Source organism: Erigeron canadensis, unplaced genomic scaffold (genome assembly GCF_010389155.1).
Source record: "Erigeron canadensis isolate Cc75 unplaced genomic scaffold, C_canadensis_v1 Conyza_canadensis_unscaffolded:175, whole genome shotgun sequence".
Taxonomy (NCBI): Eukaryota; Viridiplantae; Streptophyta; class Magnoliopsida; order Asterales; family Asteraceae; genus Erigeron; species Erigeron canadensis.
Window position 1 is genome coordinate 1 of NW_025215576.1, and position 20,531 is coordinate 20,531.

A 20,531-nucleotide genomic window follows, 5' to 3' on the forward strand; every position below is an offset into this window, starting at 1 on the left:
TGATGCTTTATGTGGTTAACAGTGATGATGTCAGCATCCCTTCAGCTCCTAGTACTCAGCAGGACCCCAACTATCAGATCCAGGAAAAGGAGGATGTAAGTCAGATACAGGAGGAAATGCCCCAGTTCATGAAGTTAGATGGATAGACTATCTTGATATATATTGCTATGTTTTAGATTGCTAGTCTTAGATTCTTTGATATATTCCTGTATCTTTGATTATTTTGGTGATCTGGGCCTGTCCCATCACTCAATTGGTTCATTTCCTGCATCACGGGTCTCTTTATTTACTATAGGGGGCCCGTGAGGCATTTATTTTGTACTCTTTTATTTTCAGTAATGTATTCCTAGGCTATCCTTTAATCCAAAAAAAAAATAATAGATATAGGGTTAGTTCAATTGATAAAAACACATGTATTTTCCGGATATCCATGGTTCTATTTTGACATTGCGTCTAGCTAGGTTGTTTGGGATAGTTTAAAGAACAAATATACGTATTCCGTTCAAAACAAGTTATAGATATCTTATTTTTTCTCTTTTCAAAATAATTTAATTTAATGCAATCAAGATAAGCAAATGATAAATACTCCTAAAAATCCTTTTAATTATGAGTTCATGCAATTTGGTAGAACAAATGATAAGATTAGAAAGAAAATAAATAATTATACTGTCATGTTTAAGATTTTTAAGAAGATATTAGCTATTTATTAAAATATATCATTTCTGGTCTAGATATTATATTTTGTAAATGTCATGTATGACTCATATTATTTTCTATACATAACCCCGTTTATAACATTCTCTCTATACTTAATCAACAAACTAGAAAAACATTAAAATAAGTTCGATCTGCATACATAATATCTTGCAATATAATATTAATATTATTACTCAGTATTCAATGAGCTAGCAATTGTATCTATCTATACTCTTTTTAATAATTATCAACTCCATATTTTTAGAGAGTGCTAGACAATGATAGATGGAATGTATTAATTACCTTTAATTAATAATACTCACATTGGAAAAGTTTTATATTTACCATGTATGTCTTTAATGAATTAATTTACTACATAAACCCTTATTTAAATATTAATACTTTAAACTCTTATCTTCTAAAATATTCACTATCACCTTTACATCAACCTACACCCCTTGACACCGCCACTACCTTAAGTTTTACTATAACTAACATATTGTTTTTAGTATCGAATAAGGATAATAATCTGCTTATATAAAGTGTAAATATATCCACAAATCTGCAATGAAAACCTCGAAACTAATAAAGCATTTGTTGTTATTCGAAACAATCATGGATAACGAAAAGAAATAATGTTTTTGCAAAATATCAATGAGAATTCAGTTAATTGCAAAATCAAGGTTAAAATAACTGTTTCAGCGTTGATATGATTTCCGTAAATGAACATGTAAATAACGTATGTTTTTAGACTATTTAATAATATGTATTTATGTTTTTAATTCGGTAAATACGCTTATTAATAGGGTACCAAGATATACTTCTCAATCCAACAAATAACCTTTTTGCAAGTCACCAATGAGAACATATAAATAAATACACGAACGAACGACCAGATGACAACTTAAAAAATAGAACAACAAATGTCGTCTATAAAAAAGTATTACAAAATATGAACGATAATATATATATATATATATATATATTTCTTTTAACATTGGTTTATCTTACATTATCTATATATGACTTCCTCACCTTTTTTGAAATATATTTATACATTTGAACACTTAATCTTATTTTCATAATATCATAAGTCTTTCGTGTATTTGATACGGGTCAAAAAATTAGTAAAGATCCAATTGTCGATTTATGAAAGAATCAATTCTGTTTTAATTTATTGTAGGTAATTTTTTGGATTTCTAAAACTTATTGCATTGGAAAGAAGAACTTTCTAAATAGCTTTCTTATAATACGAGGGTTAAAAAGCCCGTGCTACGCACGTCCGGTTTGAAATTCGTTGTTCGTATGCTTTTGTTTGCGGGTTCCTTAAGTATGTAACAAAATTTATGGTTTTGTATAACGGATGTCTTGAAACTGATGGTTGTGAAAGATATCAGGAACTTTCATGTTCACTGTGTCTTCTATAGAAGAAGATTAAGGAGGAATGTAATGAAGTGATCACCTAAGAAAGAAGAACCTATAAGACAACCTTTGATGTGAGTAATAAAATGATGTTAAAGTTCTATCATTTAAGCTTTGCAGAACCATATGAAAAATGGTTGCATATCCCACAAATATGTACCAACATAGAAAAACACATTATGATAGAGTAGCATCATTCAAACCTTTGTCGAAGGGGAACAAAAAAGGATGACGACCACATAAGTATTAGCAAAAGGATATTTAAACAAAGGTTTGATGGCTGTTGCATTGGTGTGTCGTTACATCCCGTTTATTATAAGTGAGAGTAATTGGGTTCAACTCTGATGCCCCTTCTTCAGTTGGCTTCAATTTTGTAGGCTTGGATTGTTTAGATCGCAAAAGGTATTGTCTGCGTATGGATTCCTTTTTGTGTTCAGTTTCTTGTTTCTGATCGGCTAAGGATGCGGTTTGTTGTGATTCATCATCTTCATTTTCTGCTTCTTCATCAGTTGATTGAGTGGTTGGTTGTGATTCACCATAGTCACTTTCTTGATCCTCATCAGTTGATAGTGTGGTTTCTTTTGACTCATTATTATTCTGTTCTTCAGTGTCATTTTCTTCATTCTGGACAGGTTCATTGTTGATCTGATATTCCTCGCTTTCATTTATTGGTGGGTTGTGAATGGCTTTCTCTGCATCCCGGGCTTCAGCGTAGATTGTTTCATCCATTACAGTTGTTGTGCAGTGGTGTATGTGGTTAGTACATTAATTATAGGATGGTGATACATACATATGACAGGTATATAGTTGTTATGTGTTCGTATGTATATATAGTATAGTCACCGGTTAGTCTGTTCTGTTTCCAATTCGTATGATGTATTTTTATATTCTATGGAAGGAAGTGGTATCAATTATTTTGTTCTCCATATATGTTAACCATTTTAGTAATAATTTGAATTAGTAATAAAATAGGAAATTAAAGTAGATGCAACTGAATCTTATATTCAATAACTTGATTTTCTTAGAAGTAAACTGATAAAAGTAAAAAACATAGGATAGTTGGAAATATTGTTTACGGTACATTTATTGAACTTCAAGAAGTAAACAACAAAGGTCTAGTATTTCTGTTGATCATAGAAGCGCATATGATTGTCAAGAGATGTTAAAGTGCATCATGTCCCCCTGGATTCCCCTATATGGGTGCAACTCAAACCGTACGACACTCCATGGTGTCAAACCTGTTTCGTTGAAGACTTTTTTCCAGTTCGTAACCATAACTACACGATTTTCTTCAGCCGGTTTCTTTGGGTCCTTCTCCACATAAACTGTTCCACCATACATAAAGCTTTGGCAACGAAGTACAGCAACGGTGTAGCGATGCAATTGATGATGTTGAGCGAATCTCCTTGGTATTGTCTGCATAAACATAATTTTTTATATGATTTATGTTATTTTATTTAAGAAGTTGATTGTGTTTTATAAGAATGTACCATGACTTCGTGGTTAAGGATGTTGGATTCCAACTGCTTGACGAAATACGGACGTGTTTGGATATGGGGGTGTCCTGTGGTACTGCAATTGTGTTTTGGTACCACGTCAAGAGCGAGGCCGTCACTGTTGAATAACTTCACGTTATAACTGTTTATACCATCTGCTTGGATTCCCATGTGAGTGAACATTAGGTAGTGGCCGTGTTCTACATCGTTATCGGTGCAAAACGCCTTCCAGTGAGGGCCTCCAAACCCGCTAGGGACCCCTCTGCTTTTCTTTTCCTTGAATTCATAAAGCACATTGACTTTGGTTGTTTCGAGACCTCGAGTTATGTAGGCTTTGTTGTGGTATTCAGTGTTGTTTGGATTACTTAGGTGGGAGAGAAATGTTAGAGGCAATTCCTGTGGGATACCAATATACACTATTTAGCTTGGCAGGATAATATTTTTCGATTTATCATTATGTTAAATCGTTATAGTAAATATATGATGTAGGAATGGGACCTGTTTCTCATAGGATGCTTCAATTGCTTTGACAATGCATGATTTCTTTGCATTATGACCCACGTGATGGTCTTCAAAGCATATCCCTTCCAAACAGTAACTGGCTACCTTGAAGTTATTCTCGGATTTCGATATAAACGTCAGCTTCGTCACGTTACTCTTGGGAAAGCTCTGCACAAACGATGTCCATTGGGAACATACAGTCTTATGAGTTTTGTTTGAGTTAGTTCCACTTGTACTGTGAAGCGCCGCTCCATTTTGTCTTCTATGTTCAAATTTTGTGGCATACTTCGTAGGTTCATATGGAAAACTTTGGGCAAAACCTAACAAAAAAACCAATTATGCGTTATATGTTGGCGTAGTATATGTAAATTAAATTGTGTGTTCTGTGTAAAAGTGTTTTTTGGATTATAGTATTTGCGTAACTCTTGTTACCAGTCCTTCCTTGAGGTTGTTTGTGTTGCTGATATCCACCAAGATTGTAAAAGCCATCTAAATAATTTGAGAGAAACAGTTACAATTATAAGTATGAAGTCTTAGTATAACATAGAAAACATGAATTACAGAAGAGGAACCTTTGATTAGATAGTAGCTAATTATAAGAAACGCAGAGAATGAGGATGACTGATTCATCAACCTGGTTTATGATTTATAGGTTAACCAATTGGTCACTCATAAGTCAATCATTAATTATTTTGAGGGTTACATCTAAGTTATCAAGAGTCATAGAATTTGTTAAATGGATTGAAAATGGATAAGTGAAAGGTTTTGGTTATTAAAATTCCCATGTTAGTTACGTAAAATCATATATCAGATATTAGTCTTTTGTAACGGATTTTCATGTGTTTTATATGGTTTCTGATTCTTTTTTAATGTTGGGTATAACAACCGACTATGCACTTGTAAGAATTAATGATAGTTAAATATAAGTTTTAATTCACTGAATAAGGAGTTATGGAAATAATTATACTGCTGAGCATCCCGAGTCACATGAGCAGAGTCATTTGAATCAATATATGTCTGGAGTGGCACAACAACTGTGGAGGTACGGACTGTTAGGATAGCGAATTAGTACTGATGAAGTGTATGCTCTGCAACGAATCGTCTTCGTAGTGTCTGCTCAAACATGAGGATATACGTTACATATAATGGATGGTTAAAGAAGTTAGGGAAGTTGTATTATGTTTGATATAATTGTGGTAACCAATCCCTGTTGTAGGTTTGTGAACGTTGCAGCATGTTCCAAGTTTTGTTGTTCCATCTGTGATAAAACAAAATATGGGAGTTAATGAAATCACATACACCATACCACATATACAAACATAAATAGCAATAAATAAACCTTTAAACACAGGGAGGATTGAATGACAATTGGTATGGCATAATTATGTATATGGTAATCGTTTAATAGGCGTCAGCAATTGATTAAATAGTTGGTTATTTTAAAATGATCATTGTAATGTTAAGAGTTTTTAGGTTACCTTATCATTTATGGGTATTAAAAATAATATCAGTTATATGTAACGTATGTGCTTTATTACTCAGTTTAATTATATAAGATAACATACATTAAGTAGAATTGTTTAACAATTCCAATCTATTCGTTTGCTTCAGTAGCCGGTGTATTTGTTGCCTATATATATTTTGAGTACCATTCTTAAAATTCATTAAGTTTTTCACCACCCAAAAAAACACATAAATAGGTTCTCCATAGGTCTAATGGCGGTATTAAGAGGGTGGACTCATGATTGTGGGCGTCAGCGGTTTCTGCTTAATAAGACGGGCAACTGTGTTGTTGAAGTCGAAAAGGTGAAGAAGGTTATGAAGTTGGATGCTAGGTTGTTAAGAGAAATATATGGTCAGGGATTGCCTGCCGGACACAATTGTCGCCAGGCTCATGCTCTGATGAAGGGTTTAAGGAAGCGTTTCGACCCAAATAATTTTCTTATGGAAGTAGAAGGTGGTAATACAATGTATTGGTGGAGTGTTGTTAGCAATGAGTTGATTCAGGTGACTTTCATGAATTATCATACAAAGTGGTTTTCAAGGGACAAACTCTTACAATCCAGTGATCTTGAATTGTTGCAGCAGCTGTTACGAATAACACCGAATGGATGGTTCCCTTCTGAATTCATGACAGAGTTGGAGCGTGGTCTCGGTTGGAGGGTTTCATATTTAAAGAATCTTGAGGCGGAAGAAGGTGATGGGATGTATCTATCGGATGACATGATGGAGGAGTAAGTGGTTCGGTTCGCAGACATGTTATTCGGTTGTTTTTTTGGTTTATTTAAAAGTATGTTATTAGGCTGGTTTTCTATTGATTTTGGTTTTTATATTATCGTTTTTTAAGATGCAGAATTTGTAATCCGGATATCATGTATGCGTAACCTTTTGTGATGGAATATCAATTTCGTTTCATTTTAGAGACACTGTAAGAGGTGTACATGGCCTAATGATATTCAGTAGTTATTTTTGAATCTGGTTTCTTTTGAAATTTGTTGTTCGTAGGTTGATTGGATATTGGTTGGTGACAATAAAATGGTTTAATACGTGGTCGATTTTTCCTTTATTGTTGGCAGTCTGTTGTACCCTAGAGTCTGTGGACAACTGCAGCCTGATATGTTGGGCGTGGTAGTGAAATGACGCTACTTCGCTAGGCTGGCCTAAAAGGTCAAGATGAAGGGGAAGACAAATTTAGTCTCCCGATCTGTAATACAAAAATATGGAGAGAGATTGATAGAGAGTGGGAGAGAGATAGTCAATCCACCAGATAGTTTTGAATGTAGTCATCTCAATGATCTGGGGGTGGTGGTACTGTGGGTTTGCAGTGATAGCACTTTGCATAGAGATAGAAAGTATCAACTACCCAAGCCTGCAGAATGTCTTTGCATAATTTTATTAGTTTTGTTACATTTACTTTGTGTACCTTATATGTTATTGTTTGGGGTGATATCAGTCTTATCGTTATTTTTATTGATTATCATATTTTAACCGTCTCTGCTATTTGTATTTAAAATATAACAAATTGTAGGCCATGTGTCCATACCAGACTTAATGTAATCTTTGGGTGTTTCATTTACTTATAATGTTATTGTCAGTTTTTGGTGCATCAGATTATATTGTTTGCCTTGTGTTGTTTTTCAAAAAAGAATTAGATAATAAGGGGTGTTTTAATTAAAACATCAGATATAATAAGTAAAAGTCAAAAATAAATAAGATGGATACAATGATTCATGAAACACAATAGTAAAGATAAACGTATCACTACTAATTATTAAAAGCGTCTTTGCAAACACTCAGTTAAATAAGTTGTTGAAGACCTCTTTGTATACAATGTTTCTTGTATGATGTTTGAGGTTTGTGTCGTTGTCTTCGATCATGAGGACCTTAAAACCTTCGGGTGTTGTTACTCTAGAAAGAGCAACATAGAGTTGTCCGTGGCTGAAAACTGGTTTCGGCAAGTAAAGGCCAACGAAATTCAGTGGTTGTCCCTGACTTTTGTTAATAGTCATGGCGTAGCACGGTTTTATCGGGAATTGTCGCCTTTTAAATATGAATGGCCATTTGCTTTTTGTTGAGGACAGAGTGATTCTTGGTATTAAGGCTGTGTCTCCAATGTTTGATCCGGTTATGATTCTGGCTTTAATAATGAACCTGCCCAACCCAGTAATCAGAAGACGTGTACCGTTGCATAAGCCCTGTGCTGGATTCACATTCCGCAACAGCATGACTGGTAGCCCTTCTTTCACATGCAACTCATGTGGTGGCATACCAGGGAAAGTTAAGGTGTTTAAAAACTCAACCGGGTACAATGATTCTTGTTCTGTACTATCGGTAGACGCTTTGCATACTTCATCCGAGCTTTTGTAGGTCTTGCCTGGACGGTTAAGTTTGTTAAGCATAGTCTCGTTTATCTCATCCGCATCATCATTTTTGGGGGTCAGGATAGCTCTTTCCCTTAAATATTCTTCATCATCTTGTCTTTCTAGAAAGTCTGGGAAGGTCTCTGAAATAATTTCATCAATTGGAGACGTTGTATAGTCGATGATGAAGTTCTGAGGGATTTTAATCCAAGTGGGCTCGTCTTCCCCTGGTTTTGCTTTTGCAGGTACAGCCCCATCACCGACATCTAGGACCCATTTGTTAAACTGTTGCTTCCGAGTGTCAATGTCTCCAGATGTAGTCAGCTCATTTACTCTCATGCTTCGTGTTAGAGTGAACATCTGACACTGTTTCCATAATTCAGACTTGTTGACGCACGCTTGCACAATTTCTTGTCTCTTACCTTTGGGTATAATAGGCAAAATCTGTCGGAAATCTCCACCTAGTAAAACTGTCACGCCCCCAATATACGTGTTCTGTTTGTGGGGTCCTTGTAACCTAGAATATCTTTTAAGGATTTGTCTAGTGCCTCGAAAGCATACCGTTGACACATGGGTGCCTCATCCCATATGATTAGTTTTACCTGCTGCATTAGCTCTGCTAGATGTGTGTTTTGTTTTATCCCACATGTGCTGGTTTCAAAAAGCTCCAAGGGTATAACAAACCGACTATGTGCTGTCCTACCTCCAGGAAGTAGCAGCGCAGCAATTCCTGCAGGGAAAATTCAATCATTAATGTTCAATACATGTATTGCGTATAGATAAGACCCGTATTCAAATGGTCCTTATGATAAGGGTGACTGAGATTATATCGAAGATATAATAGAATTACTTGCCTGATGATGCTACTGCCAGGACAATCAATCCTTCGGATCTTAGTCGTGTAATGATTGCCTTGTATAAGAATGTCTTTCCTGTACCTCCTGGGCCATACACAAAATAAAAGCCTCCCGTTTTAGTGTGAACAGATTTCAGAACCTGCTCATATATAGAATGTTGATCAGAGTTCAGGCTTGCATAAAGCTGTTCATGCTCCACCGCTTCAGCCATTCGATTGTACGTCAACTCTTCTCTTATCAAGCGGTTGTCGTCATTAGTTACTAAGGCTGGATCAGGTTTTGGAAGATCTGGATAATCTTCGAGGGATTTTCCGTTTTTGTGGAGCAGATCTTGAATGTCCATTAAACAGTAGTTCTTTTTCTGCTCATCTGAAAGCTGCAATCCAGGGAACATGAAAAGCTTTCGCTTTCTATACAAAATATCCTCACAGAAGTCTTCCCAATGGGCGTTCCACAAATTAATAGGACTACTGACCTCACAAAACAGCAGCATGGTAATGAAAATCTGGCGAAGTTGTGGCCCAGTCGCCCATGATTTGGCTTCTGTAATTGCTTCACCCCACTCGCGATCATCATTTAGCAATCCATATGCATAGCATGCTTCCTTAAATGATTCACACACCCTCCCATTGACTGTCTTCAGGTCTTTATAACTCTGTGGTCCTTTGACCACGTTTAGCAACATCCTCAAATAGTACCGCAGTACACAATCCGTCCAACGGTGTTCTTTCTCCTCCTCCTTTTTTCCCAATAGTTATCTTTACTAACCCATACATATTCGGCTGGGATTTCTGAATATTTGTATTGTCTGGCGTGCTTCTCTCTCCTGTTCAGCTCAAACCATTTGGTGAACATTGTATCCTTGATTCCTGGCCTCCTAAGTAAAGCAGGTAGGCTTTCCGAGTCGCGTAGTGTGAGGGTGTGTTTTTCAGGAAGGTGGTAGGTTAGTTTTACCACTGATGGTTTACAGTAGTGTATGTCAAGTGCAAACAAATGCCACACTGCCTCACATGGTGATAAATAACGGCAATCGAGGTAATTCTTGACTTTATCAACCTTGGTAATAATTGTGGACTGTGTTTTGCCATCTTCCTTCAGATTATCATGAAAAACAATTGTCGCTCTATCGGGACCTTTGTTTAAATACTTGAATAAGTATTTTATTGCCTTGGATCTGTTGCACCACTCGACATTTATGTGTGCATCATATTTGAGGAGCAAGTATCTATTGTATAGGACTACAAATCGGTTATCAAGGGGGATTTTGTATTTTAAGACAGTATTGTTCGTCTTCCTTCTACGATAAACAGCATAGCCATCTTCATCGATTGTTGTTTCCTGATAAAATGGTTTTGGGAAATGTTTCATGCACTTCCCCATGTTCATACATGACGCATCTTTAGCGTCCGGGCCGCACGGTCCATGTAGCATGTAATCAGTCACAGCCTTATATCCTCTTGGATCAATAGATTCCAAAGGGATCTCCGCAGAAATTATGTCATCTATATCAGCCGGGGTTTTGCATTTTGCCTTTTCGTCTAGCCATATTAGAATATGAGCATGTGGGAGTCCACGCTTCTGGAACTCGATTGTGTACACACCTGCATAAATGTTAAAGGGGCGGAGTTAGGTTATGACTGTAATTTACAGAAGGTTCCTACATTAAAGAAACGTAACAGTTTGACGTTGACTACCTGCCAAGGCCTGCCCAAAAACATTGTTCTTCATGATATCATACATCATGTCGTCGAGTTTCATTTTAAACACACGACCCACATCTTCTGCACGATCATGAGACTTCTGTCCCGGAATGAATGATAACATATGGCCAACTTCGGGCCATTTGGGATTTGCGGTAAAGGTTATGAACAGATCCGGGTTTCCAAATTTCCTGCATAGGGCCATGGCGTCCTGATAATTTTGCACCATATACCTGGGGCTTCCTGTGAAACTCGCGGGTAAAACTATTCGTTGACCAAGTGCCTTTGCGTTTGTGTCACCGCGTGTGACGGCGTCACACACACTGTCATATAGTTCTACCCTAAGTTCAGTTTGATGAGTCCTAACGTATCGGAGTCGTTGTTCTTCAACTGCAGTATAAGAATCCACCAAGTATTGTTGACAGAGACGGCCGCCTCTTAACAAAGTTGTTCCTTCATTAGGTCGATAATGAATTCTGTAACAATAGAACTCTCGCATTGTCAAGCATGTCCTCTTTGTTTTCCTCCTACCAGTGTTTGAGAAATATGGGATTGCTTCATGATATCCAGATTCACCATAAGGAAAAAGCAACGGATATTGTAAGGCCATGTATAGTGGATGCAATTCTGAGATTCTTTGTAGGAACCCGTTAGTGGTGCTGACTACAATATCTCGAGGCTCAGAACTCACCCCAAAATCGTTAGTTACCAAGGCAGCAATTTCAGAAACATTTGGGGTGCTATATTGTCGTAAAGTGGATCTCTGTGCAAGCAAACGTAATTCGCATGGATGATCTTCATTTGCTGAACACCAATCGCGTGCCATACGAAATGCCTTGGCTACACAATTATGTTCATTAAGCATATCCATGAGGCTTCCGACGATAGCTTCATCAATTTTACTGTTAGTTTTGCCCTTCCCTACTATTGCCGAAATTCGATGTCTTATTTCATTTTGGGTGTCAAAGAAGTAAAGCTATGCATATCTGGGTTCAGCCCCATCTGAAGGAAGCAACGAACCGATTCGATGATAGTTTTGGCCGCTTATTCTAAAGGTATAGACACCTCTTCCCTGGTTGATGGAATTATCAATTTGAGCCCCGAAAGATGTGAAGCAAAACATACTGTTGTAAGTTCTAATGTTGTCACGGAAGGTTGATGTACCGGCTTGATCATAATCCGACAACCTTTTAAGAGGTTCAGGTGTATTACGTAAGGGTTCCAACAAAATTTTCCCATTTTGGCAACACGATGAGAATGAAATTGGTTCAGATACAGGGGTGCTTTTACTTCTTTCTTCATACCACATAACCGCATTACATGTTGGGCAATTATACGATGGGGGGCCAAAATTAAGGGCAGGGGGATCCACACCTAAAAAAAATGCATTGCTTGAATTAGTTGGGTGTTAGGGTTGAGTATCTTATTTTAATCTATATATGTCAAAAAGCCATTAAATATTGAATTTATATAAAGTAACCTGATGTGTTGGAAGCCGGTCTTGTGACCGTGTAGGTTGTCTGACCTGAATTACAATAGCCGTCAGGAATATGATGACAATACTTATATAATATATTTTTAAATGTGTATGTATTTTGTACATGTTATTGAAGAACTTAGTTGTGTTAGTGGTAACATTACCTGTTGCGGTTATTGAACCGGGAGTGGTTTCATAATCGGTGGCACTTTTTTCCCGATCACGCTGTGGTAGTTCCTGAACAGTGGTTCCTTGTGAGATGGCGGAGTCTGCAATTTTACGTTTAACAAAGGAGCTTTAATCAATATACATTAAAAGAATGTTGTATACAATTGAATAGTAACTAATATGCATATATGTTTAACCTGAGCATATGTTCGCTGCTATTTTTTCGTTCCTCGCATTAGTAGATATCTTTATCACATTCTTCTTCTTTTTCGTTACCGTTTCTGTGTCCGATGTACCTAAAAATCAATATTCAAATAAATTAGGGAAATAAAGCTATAATTTTTTTATTCCTCCCAGTATTTCATCATTTAAACCGATAAGCCCCATCCGTATATCGCAATATTCCATTATAACAATTTTCAATATATTGTATACGTAAACATATATTTGAGGGGATTGTGGTTCCAGACATACCAGTAGGTCTCTTTTGCACAGTTTTCCTTTTCCGGCCGGCCATGCCTGTGTGGAAACAACCTAAAACTTAGTTTTCAAAGAAGGGATGTAAATTAACATATGATGTATTTTTTAACACCGTTGTTTAATATATCATTTTGACATATGGTTGTGTTCATTAATTTTGAGTGATACCCACCTGTTGCAAACAGCGATGCTTGTTTGTCTGGAGTTACTATTAACCCACAAAACATTTGGTCTTCACCGTTTTGCCTCTTAAACTTCTGGGTCTGTACAGCAACTAAGTGAGACTCCTCTTTACATGGATATGGTGAAGTTATTGGTATTAGTTTCAGTCCACATAAAGTTATTTCTTTTCCGGTGTGGATACTAATCTTCTGTGAAAATATAATAACTTCATTACATTCGTGTATGAATGGATATGTAACCTTATCAGCCGTGACTTCCATACGAAACAGTTTTCCCTGGTTTTCTTCTGGGGTGGTTTTTAGGGCTGTATCTGTAACAGCAGCATTCGTTTGTTTCATGGCTGTTAATAAATTAAAGTCTGATAGCAGCTTCAATCCGCAGAATGATTGTACTTTACCGTCTGGCATTCTAGTGTTACATGAATGTAAGCAAACACCATAACTTTCCAGGTCTTTCATTCCACATAAGAGGTCATCCCCATCGTGTTGTATCCCTACACAACTACTTCCAAATATAAATGGCCATGATGTGTCGTTTGGCTTCAGTTTCATGCCGCAAATCATTGTCTCTGTACCATCTACCTTTCTGACTTTCTCATGTAGAGTACATATAGCATGACTTCCATCTGCAAATAAGTATCCACTATTATTTGCTATGAGTTTAAGATAGCAGCCTTTTGGTTGCTTACTACTTTTCATCTCAACAAAGTCTGAGTGTATCGTTTGTGAAGTATGAATGTATGGATTAACTTTTTAAAGAGAAACAAAAATAGACTAACACCTTTCAAATTACCAAACTGTTGGAACATTTATTATTAATCTTTATTTAGAATTTAATAATATCAGTTAAGAATATGAACTGATGGCCTTTACTGTGAGGAGAAAGTGGTTTTATTATAATTTATTACATGATCTAGAAGCAGATTTATTTAGTGAATATAACTAACTTAAAAAACATAGTTAATGAATGTCAGATGAGGTTTAAAGCAAAAGATTAAGGGTGTTACCCAACCCAATTGATGTGATCATCTTGCAACATATAGGGTAATCTTGTTTGTTTGTACGAATTTAACCATGTAAAACGACTACCAATTGAGTAGTAATCATCAAAATTACCACTTAATCCAAGTAAAGCTGGTGAAGGTATAAACAGAACCATGTGAACTTATTTATATGTTAATGGGCCAAAAATAATCATTCAACAGAATACTAACTATAAGTGGTGAACAACATACAGGGTTGATATCAGTTGTGGTTTACAGCGAACGATTTAGCATGTTATCCAACCCAATTGATCTGATCATCTTGCAACATACAGGGTTGATGTTCAGATAGTATCAGATTCATTACCTGGAGTATGTGTCTTCTTATTAAGTGTGTGGGAACTTTATCATTCTTTTGATATCACCCAAAGCAATGCCAGATCAACACTTTAAATCTTGTTTGTTGGTTGGAATTTAACCATGCAAAACGACAACCAATTGAGTAGTAATCATCAAAAGGACCACTTAATCCAATTAAAGCTGTGGAAGGTATAAACAGAAGACATGTGAACTTATTCAGATGGTAATGGGCCAAAAATAATCATTCAACAGAATACTAACTATAAGTGGTGAACAACATGATAAACGGACGACATCTAGAACAGAACATTAAGTATGAGTAGTAAAGAATAGAAGAAACGGGCCACACATAAATAACTATAAATCCAACCTTTACAACTACTTAGCATTGTCTAATTGTGCTGTGCACAAACAACAATTTGTTAAAACTTTACAGAGATATATGTCTTGGTTTTGGTGTGCTTGCTTGACGCTAAAAGCTAAACCGATCTAATAATTTCAACGTTTGTCTTATAAGGGTAAACTATAGAAGAAGAATTCATTTTCAAACTATTGTTGCTATTATATATTCCTGTTTGTGTTGTGGTACATGATTGTCTAAGTAACGAATGTTCTGGTAATGAGAGATGGTAGTACTTTATATCATATTTGTAATCCACGGAAGCTACCTAAATAACAAAGGGAACTTTTCAACCATTTTTCTTTCTCAGAATGTATTATGCATACACTTGATGTCATTAGAACGTCAGACATATATCTGTTGGTTTTCGGCTGGTTGAGCCACAACCTAAATTCACCGGTTTAAAGGTTCTTCTATATTTCATAATGTCTGCAAAAGTATGCACTAACTTGCGAGAACTAAACAGATACTTAAAAGGTTCAAAACATACGAAACACAAAGCTAATTCACTATTTAAAAGACAACTTAGTAATGATAGAAGCAGCAACATCTCATCTTAGTCTCTCTGACATCCTCTCACTTCACAGGTTTCTTGCCACATCCAACAATGTTGGCTTCTTCAAGTTGCCTTTCAAAATTATTCTGGTGCATGAGCAAACATAGAACAGCGAGAAGGCAAATAAAATTATGTACATAGTCTTTAAAAAAAGTACCTTTCTTTCCCACGGAAAACATCACTTTCGACATTATCTGGAAACCCTTTATTAGAATTCAGAACCTGAGCTGCATCCTCAGCATCACTGATTTGGTACAAACCATATTGATTTTTATTAAATTCATTTGCAAATGTTGTCCAAGATGTATTTCAATGGGAAATTTTAAGTAGGAGGTTATATTTAAGTACAGTAAGGTGTGTAGAAAGGTTTTAAATAAGCAAAGCAGCTGGTGCATATCATGTTTATGGTATTCAAAAACACCAAAGGTGTGACAGGTTTATAAAGTTTGTATTAATGTTGTGTATTTTAGTATCAAGGATTCATCATTTTCCTTTTCATCTACCGGCCCTTTATCGTTAATCAGAGTTAATATGGTGTTGCCAAACAAACTTTACCTTAACGGTTAATTTTAATCATTTGAGAAGTATTAATGTTGATGCATACTACCTTCTTTGTGTGTGCGAGTGTGCATACATGTACATAAGACAAAAGGTTTATTACCTCTTTTCAAGCGGATTAGCAAATGAATCTGGTTTCTTTTCATCTGGTTTCTTTTGCTCCTTCTTTACCTCTGATTCTGGCAAATCGGCAACAATTTGAGAACAGTTAAAACTCTCATAGTCAGCAACTTGATAATATGTGTGGCTTTTGATTTCAAATACATGAGAAGTCCCAATAAGTTGTTGTAACACATGTGGCATCACATAGCTATCACCAGATTCATCCTGTAATGAGGGAAGCCAAAAAAACCTTATAATTACATCCGGAAATAAACTTTAATATAAGTATAGTATTCTTAGGTGCATACCTGTTCAGCATCAGCTAATAGGGATTGGGTCGGGCAGCCTACTAACTTCTCGGCTGTTTCATCAAATAGCACTACCACGATATCAGCAGTACCATCGGTAACATCGGCCTGGATTCTATACCTGTTATGTTTAGACACAGGTCACAATTAACATTATTGGGATAAACTTCTGTTATAGCACCATATTCCTGAGTAAAACAGGTTTAAAAATACGTTTACCTTGGACGGGGGTAGCTGACCTCCGTACTGCATCACTCACACCAGAATGATCCCTTTTGATTAGGGGTGACACCCTTTCTGCATTTACCTAGGGTGCATGTGTAGTTGAACCAACTATTCTTTGTCCGGATATTGGTAATCATGACCTTGTTTCGGAACGCAGCAATCTGTAGCAAAAGCATTTAATGATCAGAAACATGATCAGCAGAAACTATATCAGGAAACATCTAAAAACATCTCAAGTATTAACCTCGCGTTTGCGTTTCTCTCTGCCCCATTCCAAAAGTTGCTTTAGGGTGTCAAGAGTGGGACGAACTTGCAGCACTGGCAGCCCCGTATCAATAACATCAACAACACTTCAAAAAAGTATATGAAGATCAAAAGTAGTAACAATGGTAGAAAAGGTTAGCCTAAGCAGATTAAATAATGAGGCTGTGCACCTTATTGCATCTTTAAAGGTCTTGATTGCAGGAATTTCAGCATCATCAATCAGCATTGTTGCAGATGAGTTTGAGAGACAGAGATTGCCTAACACATATCCAGCAACTAATGGTCACCAATCATATTATAGTGAAAGGAACCACAACAAATACTATACTACAAATACCTAAATACTCCTTTGCAATCATTCCTGTCAACAGGATGATATAAGTACCAGGATTTTTGCTCTTCCTTTTAACCATCTCGTCACCATAGTCCTCCCAAAGTGTAACCCTTAGCTGATAAGCCCTGAGACATAAAGCAAGGTATGATTGTAAATCAGAATCATACATTGTGGGTAGAAATTAAATAGTTCAATAATTGCACATACCGCTCGTTAGTCAGATTGAACTCCACTGTCTTCTTACCGGTGGATTTCTTAGATGGGGAACCAACAATCGTCACATAACCAATAACATCTACACATACAAATATAGTTACATTAAAATATAGATAACAGATAGAAGCCGAAAACGTGTTCATGAGCAATTTTTCGTCTTTGTGTAACGGAATATGTAATCGGGGTCAAATAGGTTAAGAAGGGTTATCCCTACTTTAACCTATTAGGGTTGTACGTTTACCATCATGAGATGACATGACAATCCGAGAAGCGCAACAAATTTTCTAATCCTATATATGCAACAGTTTTTCGATAAATTATATGAAATCAGGCTCAAATAGGCTAAGAAGGGTTATCCATGATATGTAGCCACTTAATGTGGAAACTTTTAAAACATTAGTAAAATAACTATTTCCAATTGTAAACAATTGCTTGCAAGTTTTCATACAGATACAACGGATTGTTAAATTCGAAACTTACGATGCATTCCGCAGAATAACACCTGACTAACATCATAGAACTTAAAGGGAAAAGGGATATCATAAACGTAAATATATAACCACATACCAACAAAATGCTTGTTATCGGTAGGGGTCAGTTCTTCAAAAGGAACCAGCTGGAAAGGGTATCGATTAAACTTTTCAATTTCATCGGTTGCCTTTCGCACAACAGTCGACCCCTGCAAGTCAATCATGTAATCAGAGTCCTTCAGAACCCTGTATTTTTCAGGATTGGGAACAACGGCAAATGCCTTGATTGAATACAAACAGCCTTCCTCAAGAATTTTCTGGAAGTGATGTGCAATGAAGCTTTTTGCATAACAATGAATAATGTTTCCCTAAAAACATATTCAAACAGATAACAAACATATTAAAAAAAATTACTTATTTCACAAAGCTCACAACATATCTTAATAAGGTCTAATTTATATTTAATTACCTTCTTGTCGGACATTATGTAGTCTGTACTCATGTACTTCTTATTGATGCTAAGCACATCCCATTTCCTACACACCAACACAGTAAGCAGCCCCTCGATTCCTTCATGAAGTTCATCAATGAATATAGGATCAGATTTGCTGCCAGAAACATCAGTTGCCTTTCCCATTGAATTTGGATTGAAAAACTTTATATGGAGTGTATATATGCTACGAAAGATTTGGATGCTCTAAGAAACTTTACCCCTATATATAGGGTAACGATGAGGAGATGGAAACAGATTACAATTCTATAACTGCCATATGAATTTATGAATTGCGAAATCTGAAAAGGTAAAGAGAACGACATAACTGATGAGGGAAAAAGGAAATTTCAATAAGATGAGGTAACTGAAAAAGGGATGATTAAGGAGACGGAGGATTAGGGAGAAAGAGGAGGTGTATCATATGGGGAGATAAGGGAAGCTATCAAACTGTATTTAATAAAAAGGAAATACTATAGAGTTATTATTACCCAAATCAGTGAAAATGTAAAACCGAGTAGCAAAACTAACACATATATAAAATTACTACACAATAAAAACATTAAACATTTTAATCCTCAATTAATCCTTAAGTTTGTAGCATTGATTCCACCTTACAACTTTTATATATAATATAAGATGTTTCCGCTAAATAAAATTGTCATTAGAGCTAACGTTTGGCCATTTAACAATTTTTTTTAATTCAAGTAAACGTTATAAAAAAAAGTTTCCTGTACTCTGGTTACCCTATTCCCGAACATAAACACCCTACTAAATAAAACTCGTATTTGAATTTATAATTGCAAGATTCTTTTTGCACTGAGAAATGTTTTTAATTAAAATTATTAGTTATAGTAGCATGACAAAGATCAATGATTTAACTTAAGATAACTTCATAATGAGACAAAACGTGGCTCGATTAGATTACATTTTAAGTATTAAATCATCAATTATGAACTTGAATTATCCCACTTGAACGTGCATTCTTTTATAAAGTTGGACTAATAATTAATAAAGAACTATATATATAATTAGTTTTAAAAATCGAATAAAATCATGAAAAGGTAGTATGAGCTTGTTGTCATTGTCAATTTCTAATATATATAATCAGTAGTACAAGTGGTTAAACGCTTTCAAAGAAAAAGTTGCTTCAGGTTCGATTTATTCCTTTGTTTAAGAGTACTGTTAATCTCAGAAATAACTTAAGATTTAGTTAGTTAAAACATATAACCAAGTTCGTTTTATCTGCAGGACTAATTATCATCAATATCAACAGAAGGTAATTGTCAAAACATGCACTCTCAAATCAGATTTTGAAAAGTGGCTATCATTAATCCTAAAGTGAGAATCGTTTTCTAAAAACAAAAATAAAACCTACTATTAGAGAAAGACATTCGTCAGAAATAGATATTTGATACTTTGTGTTTTTTAAATATCATTTCTTTAAAAACTCTGTCCATCAACAAAGTGCTTAATAAATTCAGTATTTAATTAGTAAACATAATTTGTATTCAGTAAATAATAATTTAGGATTAGAGTTAGTCTTTTAATCATATTATTTTATATTACTTTTTGTAATTTTTTTACTTATTCATTAATAAAGAATTTCATTGAAAATTAATTATGTATTCTTGATTCATTAACTTGTGATCAATGTTTTTAATCGTCCAATCCGGACTTACAAAGACCACTTTCTAATCTATGGAGGGTGCATGTGGTTTATTATGTGGTTTGCTCTAGTAATTACGTTACTCATCTTTGTAGTTATTGTATTTTCGATCAACAGTATGTATTTTTAAACATGAAATAACCAAAATACCCATATTTCAATCACTTCTAATCTAATCTATATTTATAATCTATACTAGTGTTCAGGCCGGTATAATGGACGAGTAGTCTCAAAATATATTAATCAAAGCTAAAAAATTGGAATTCAAATATATTAAATAGATATACCGAAATCAACTTGGAACTTTGTTAGCTGAATAGTCATTCTATTGGTCAAAATACTCCTAAAATTTTCCGTCCATTCACCATTGACCGAGCCATGTATGATAGTGCCCTACAAATAGCAAAAAAAACATGGAAAAAACTGCAAAGTTCTGTTAGTGTGTTTCTATGTATTTAATTCAATTTTAAAAATTGAGGATAAAAAAGGACCTAACCAAGGATATTCCAAACGTCGATCAAATAATTTTATCAGATAATGTAAGAAAGATAGGGAAACAAATTATTGATAAAAAAAATGATTCGAACCAAAAACTTTGCAAAGTCATCTCCTGCTATGTTAAATTCTAAACATAACGTGGATCAAAGGGTTTTATGTAAAGCTATTATTTAAAATTGATATCGTGTTTTTCATAAGATCCGAAGTATATCTGTCATACACAAACTAAAATGATAAATTGTTCCACCATGCTAAAACA

General features: G+C 35.3%; 3 protein-coding genes across 3 annotated transcripts; all 3 read right to left on the reverse strand.

Moving 5' to 3' along the window:
* Positions 1-7,408: 7,408 nt before the first annotated feature.
* LOC122584256 (ATP-dependent DNA helicase PIF1-like) lies at positions 7,409-9,517 on the reverse strand. The gene is made up of 3 exons (XM_043756470.1): positions 8,830-9,517; positions 8,578-8,705; positions 7,409-8,470 (listed from the first exon to the last, which is right to left on the reverse strand). The coding sequence occupies exons 1-3, from the start codon at positions 9,515-9,517 to the stop codon at positions 7,409-7,411; spliced, it is 1,878 nt and encodes a 625-aa protein (XP_043612405.1).
* A 2-nt stretch (positions 9,518-9,519) lies between these two features.
* Positions 9,520-11,403, reverse strand: LOC122584257. Its single transcript, XM_043756471.1, has 2 exons — positions 10,527-11,403; positions 9,520-10,433 (listed from the first exon to the last, which is right to left on the reverse strand). The coding sequence occupies exons 1-2, from the start codon at positions 11,401-11,403 to the stop codon at positions 9,520-9,522; spliced, it is 1,791 nt and encodes a 596-aa protein (XP_043612406.1).
* A 3,755-nt stretch (positions 11,404-15,158) lies between these two features.
* LOC122584258 lies at positions 15,159-18,252 on the reverse strand. Its single transcript, XM_043756472.1, has 11 exons — positions 18,085-18,252; positions 17,713-17,983; positions 17,137-17,224; positions 16,933-17,054; positions 16,766-16,853; positions 16,576-16,681; positions 16,368-16,492; positions 16,107-16,227; positions 15,800-16,023; positions 15,296-15,382; positions 15,159-15,210 (listed from the first exon to the last, which is right to left on the reverse strand). Exons 1-11 carry the CDS (start codon positions 18,250-18,252, stop codon positions 15,159-15,161), a joined length of 1,452 nt encoding a protein of 483 aa, XP_043612407.1.
* Positions 18,253-20,531: the final 2,279 nt, after the last annotated feature.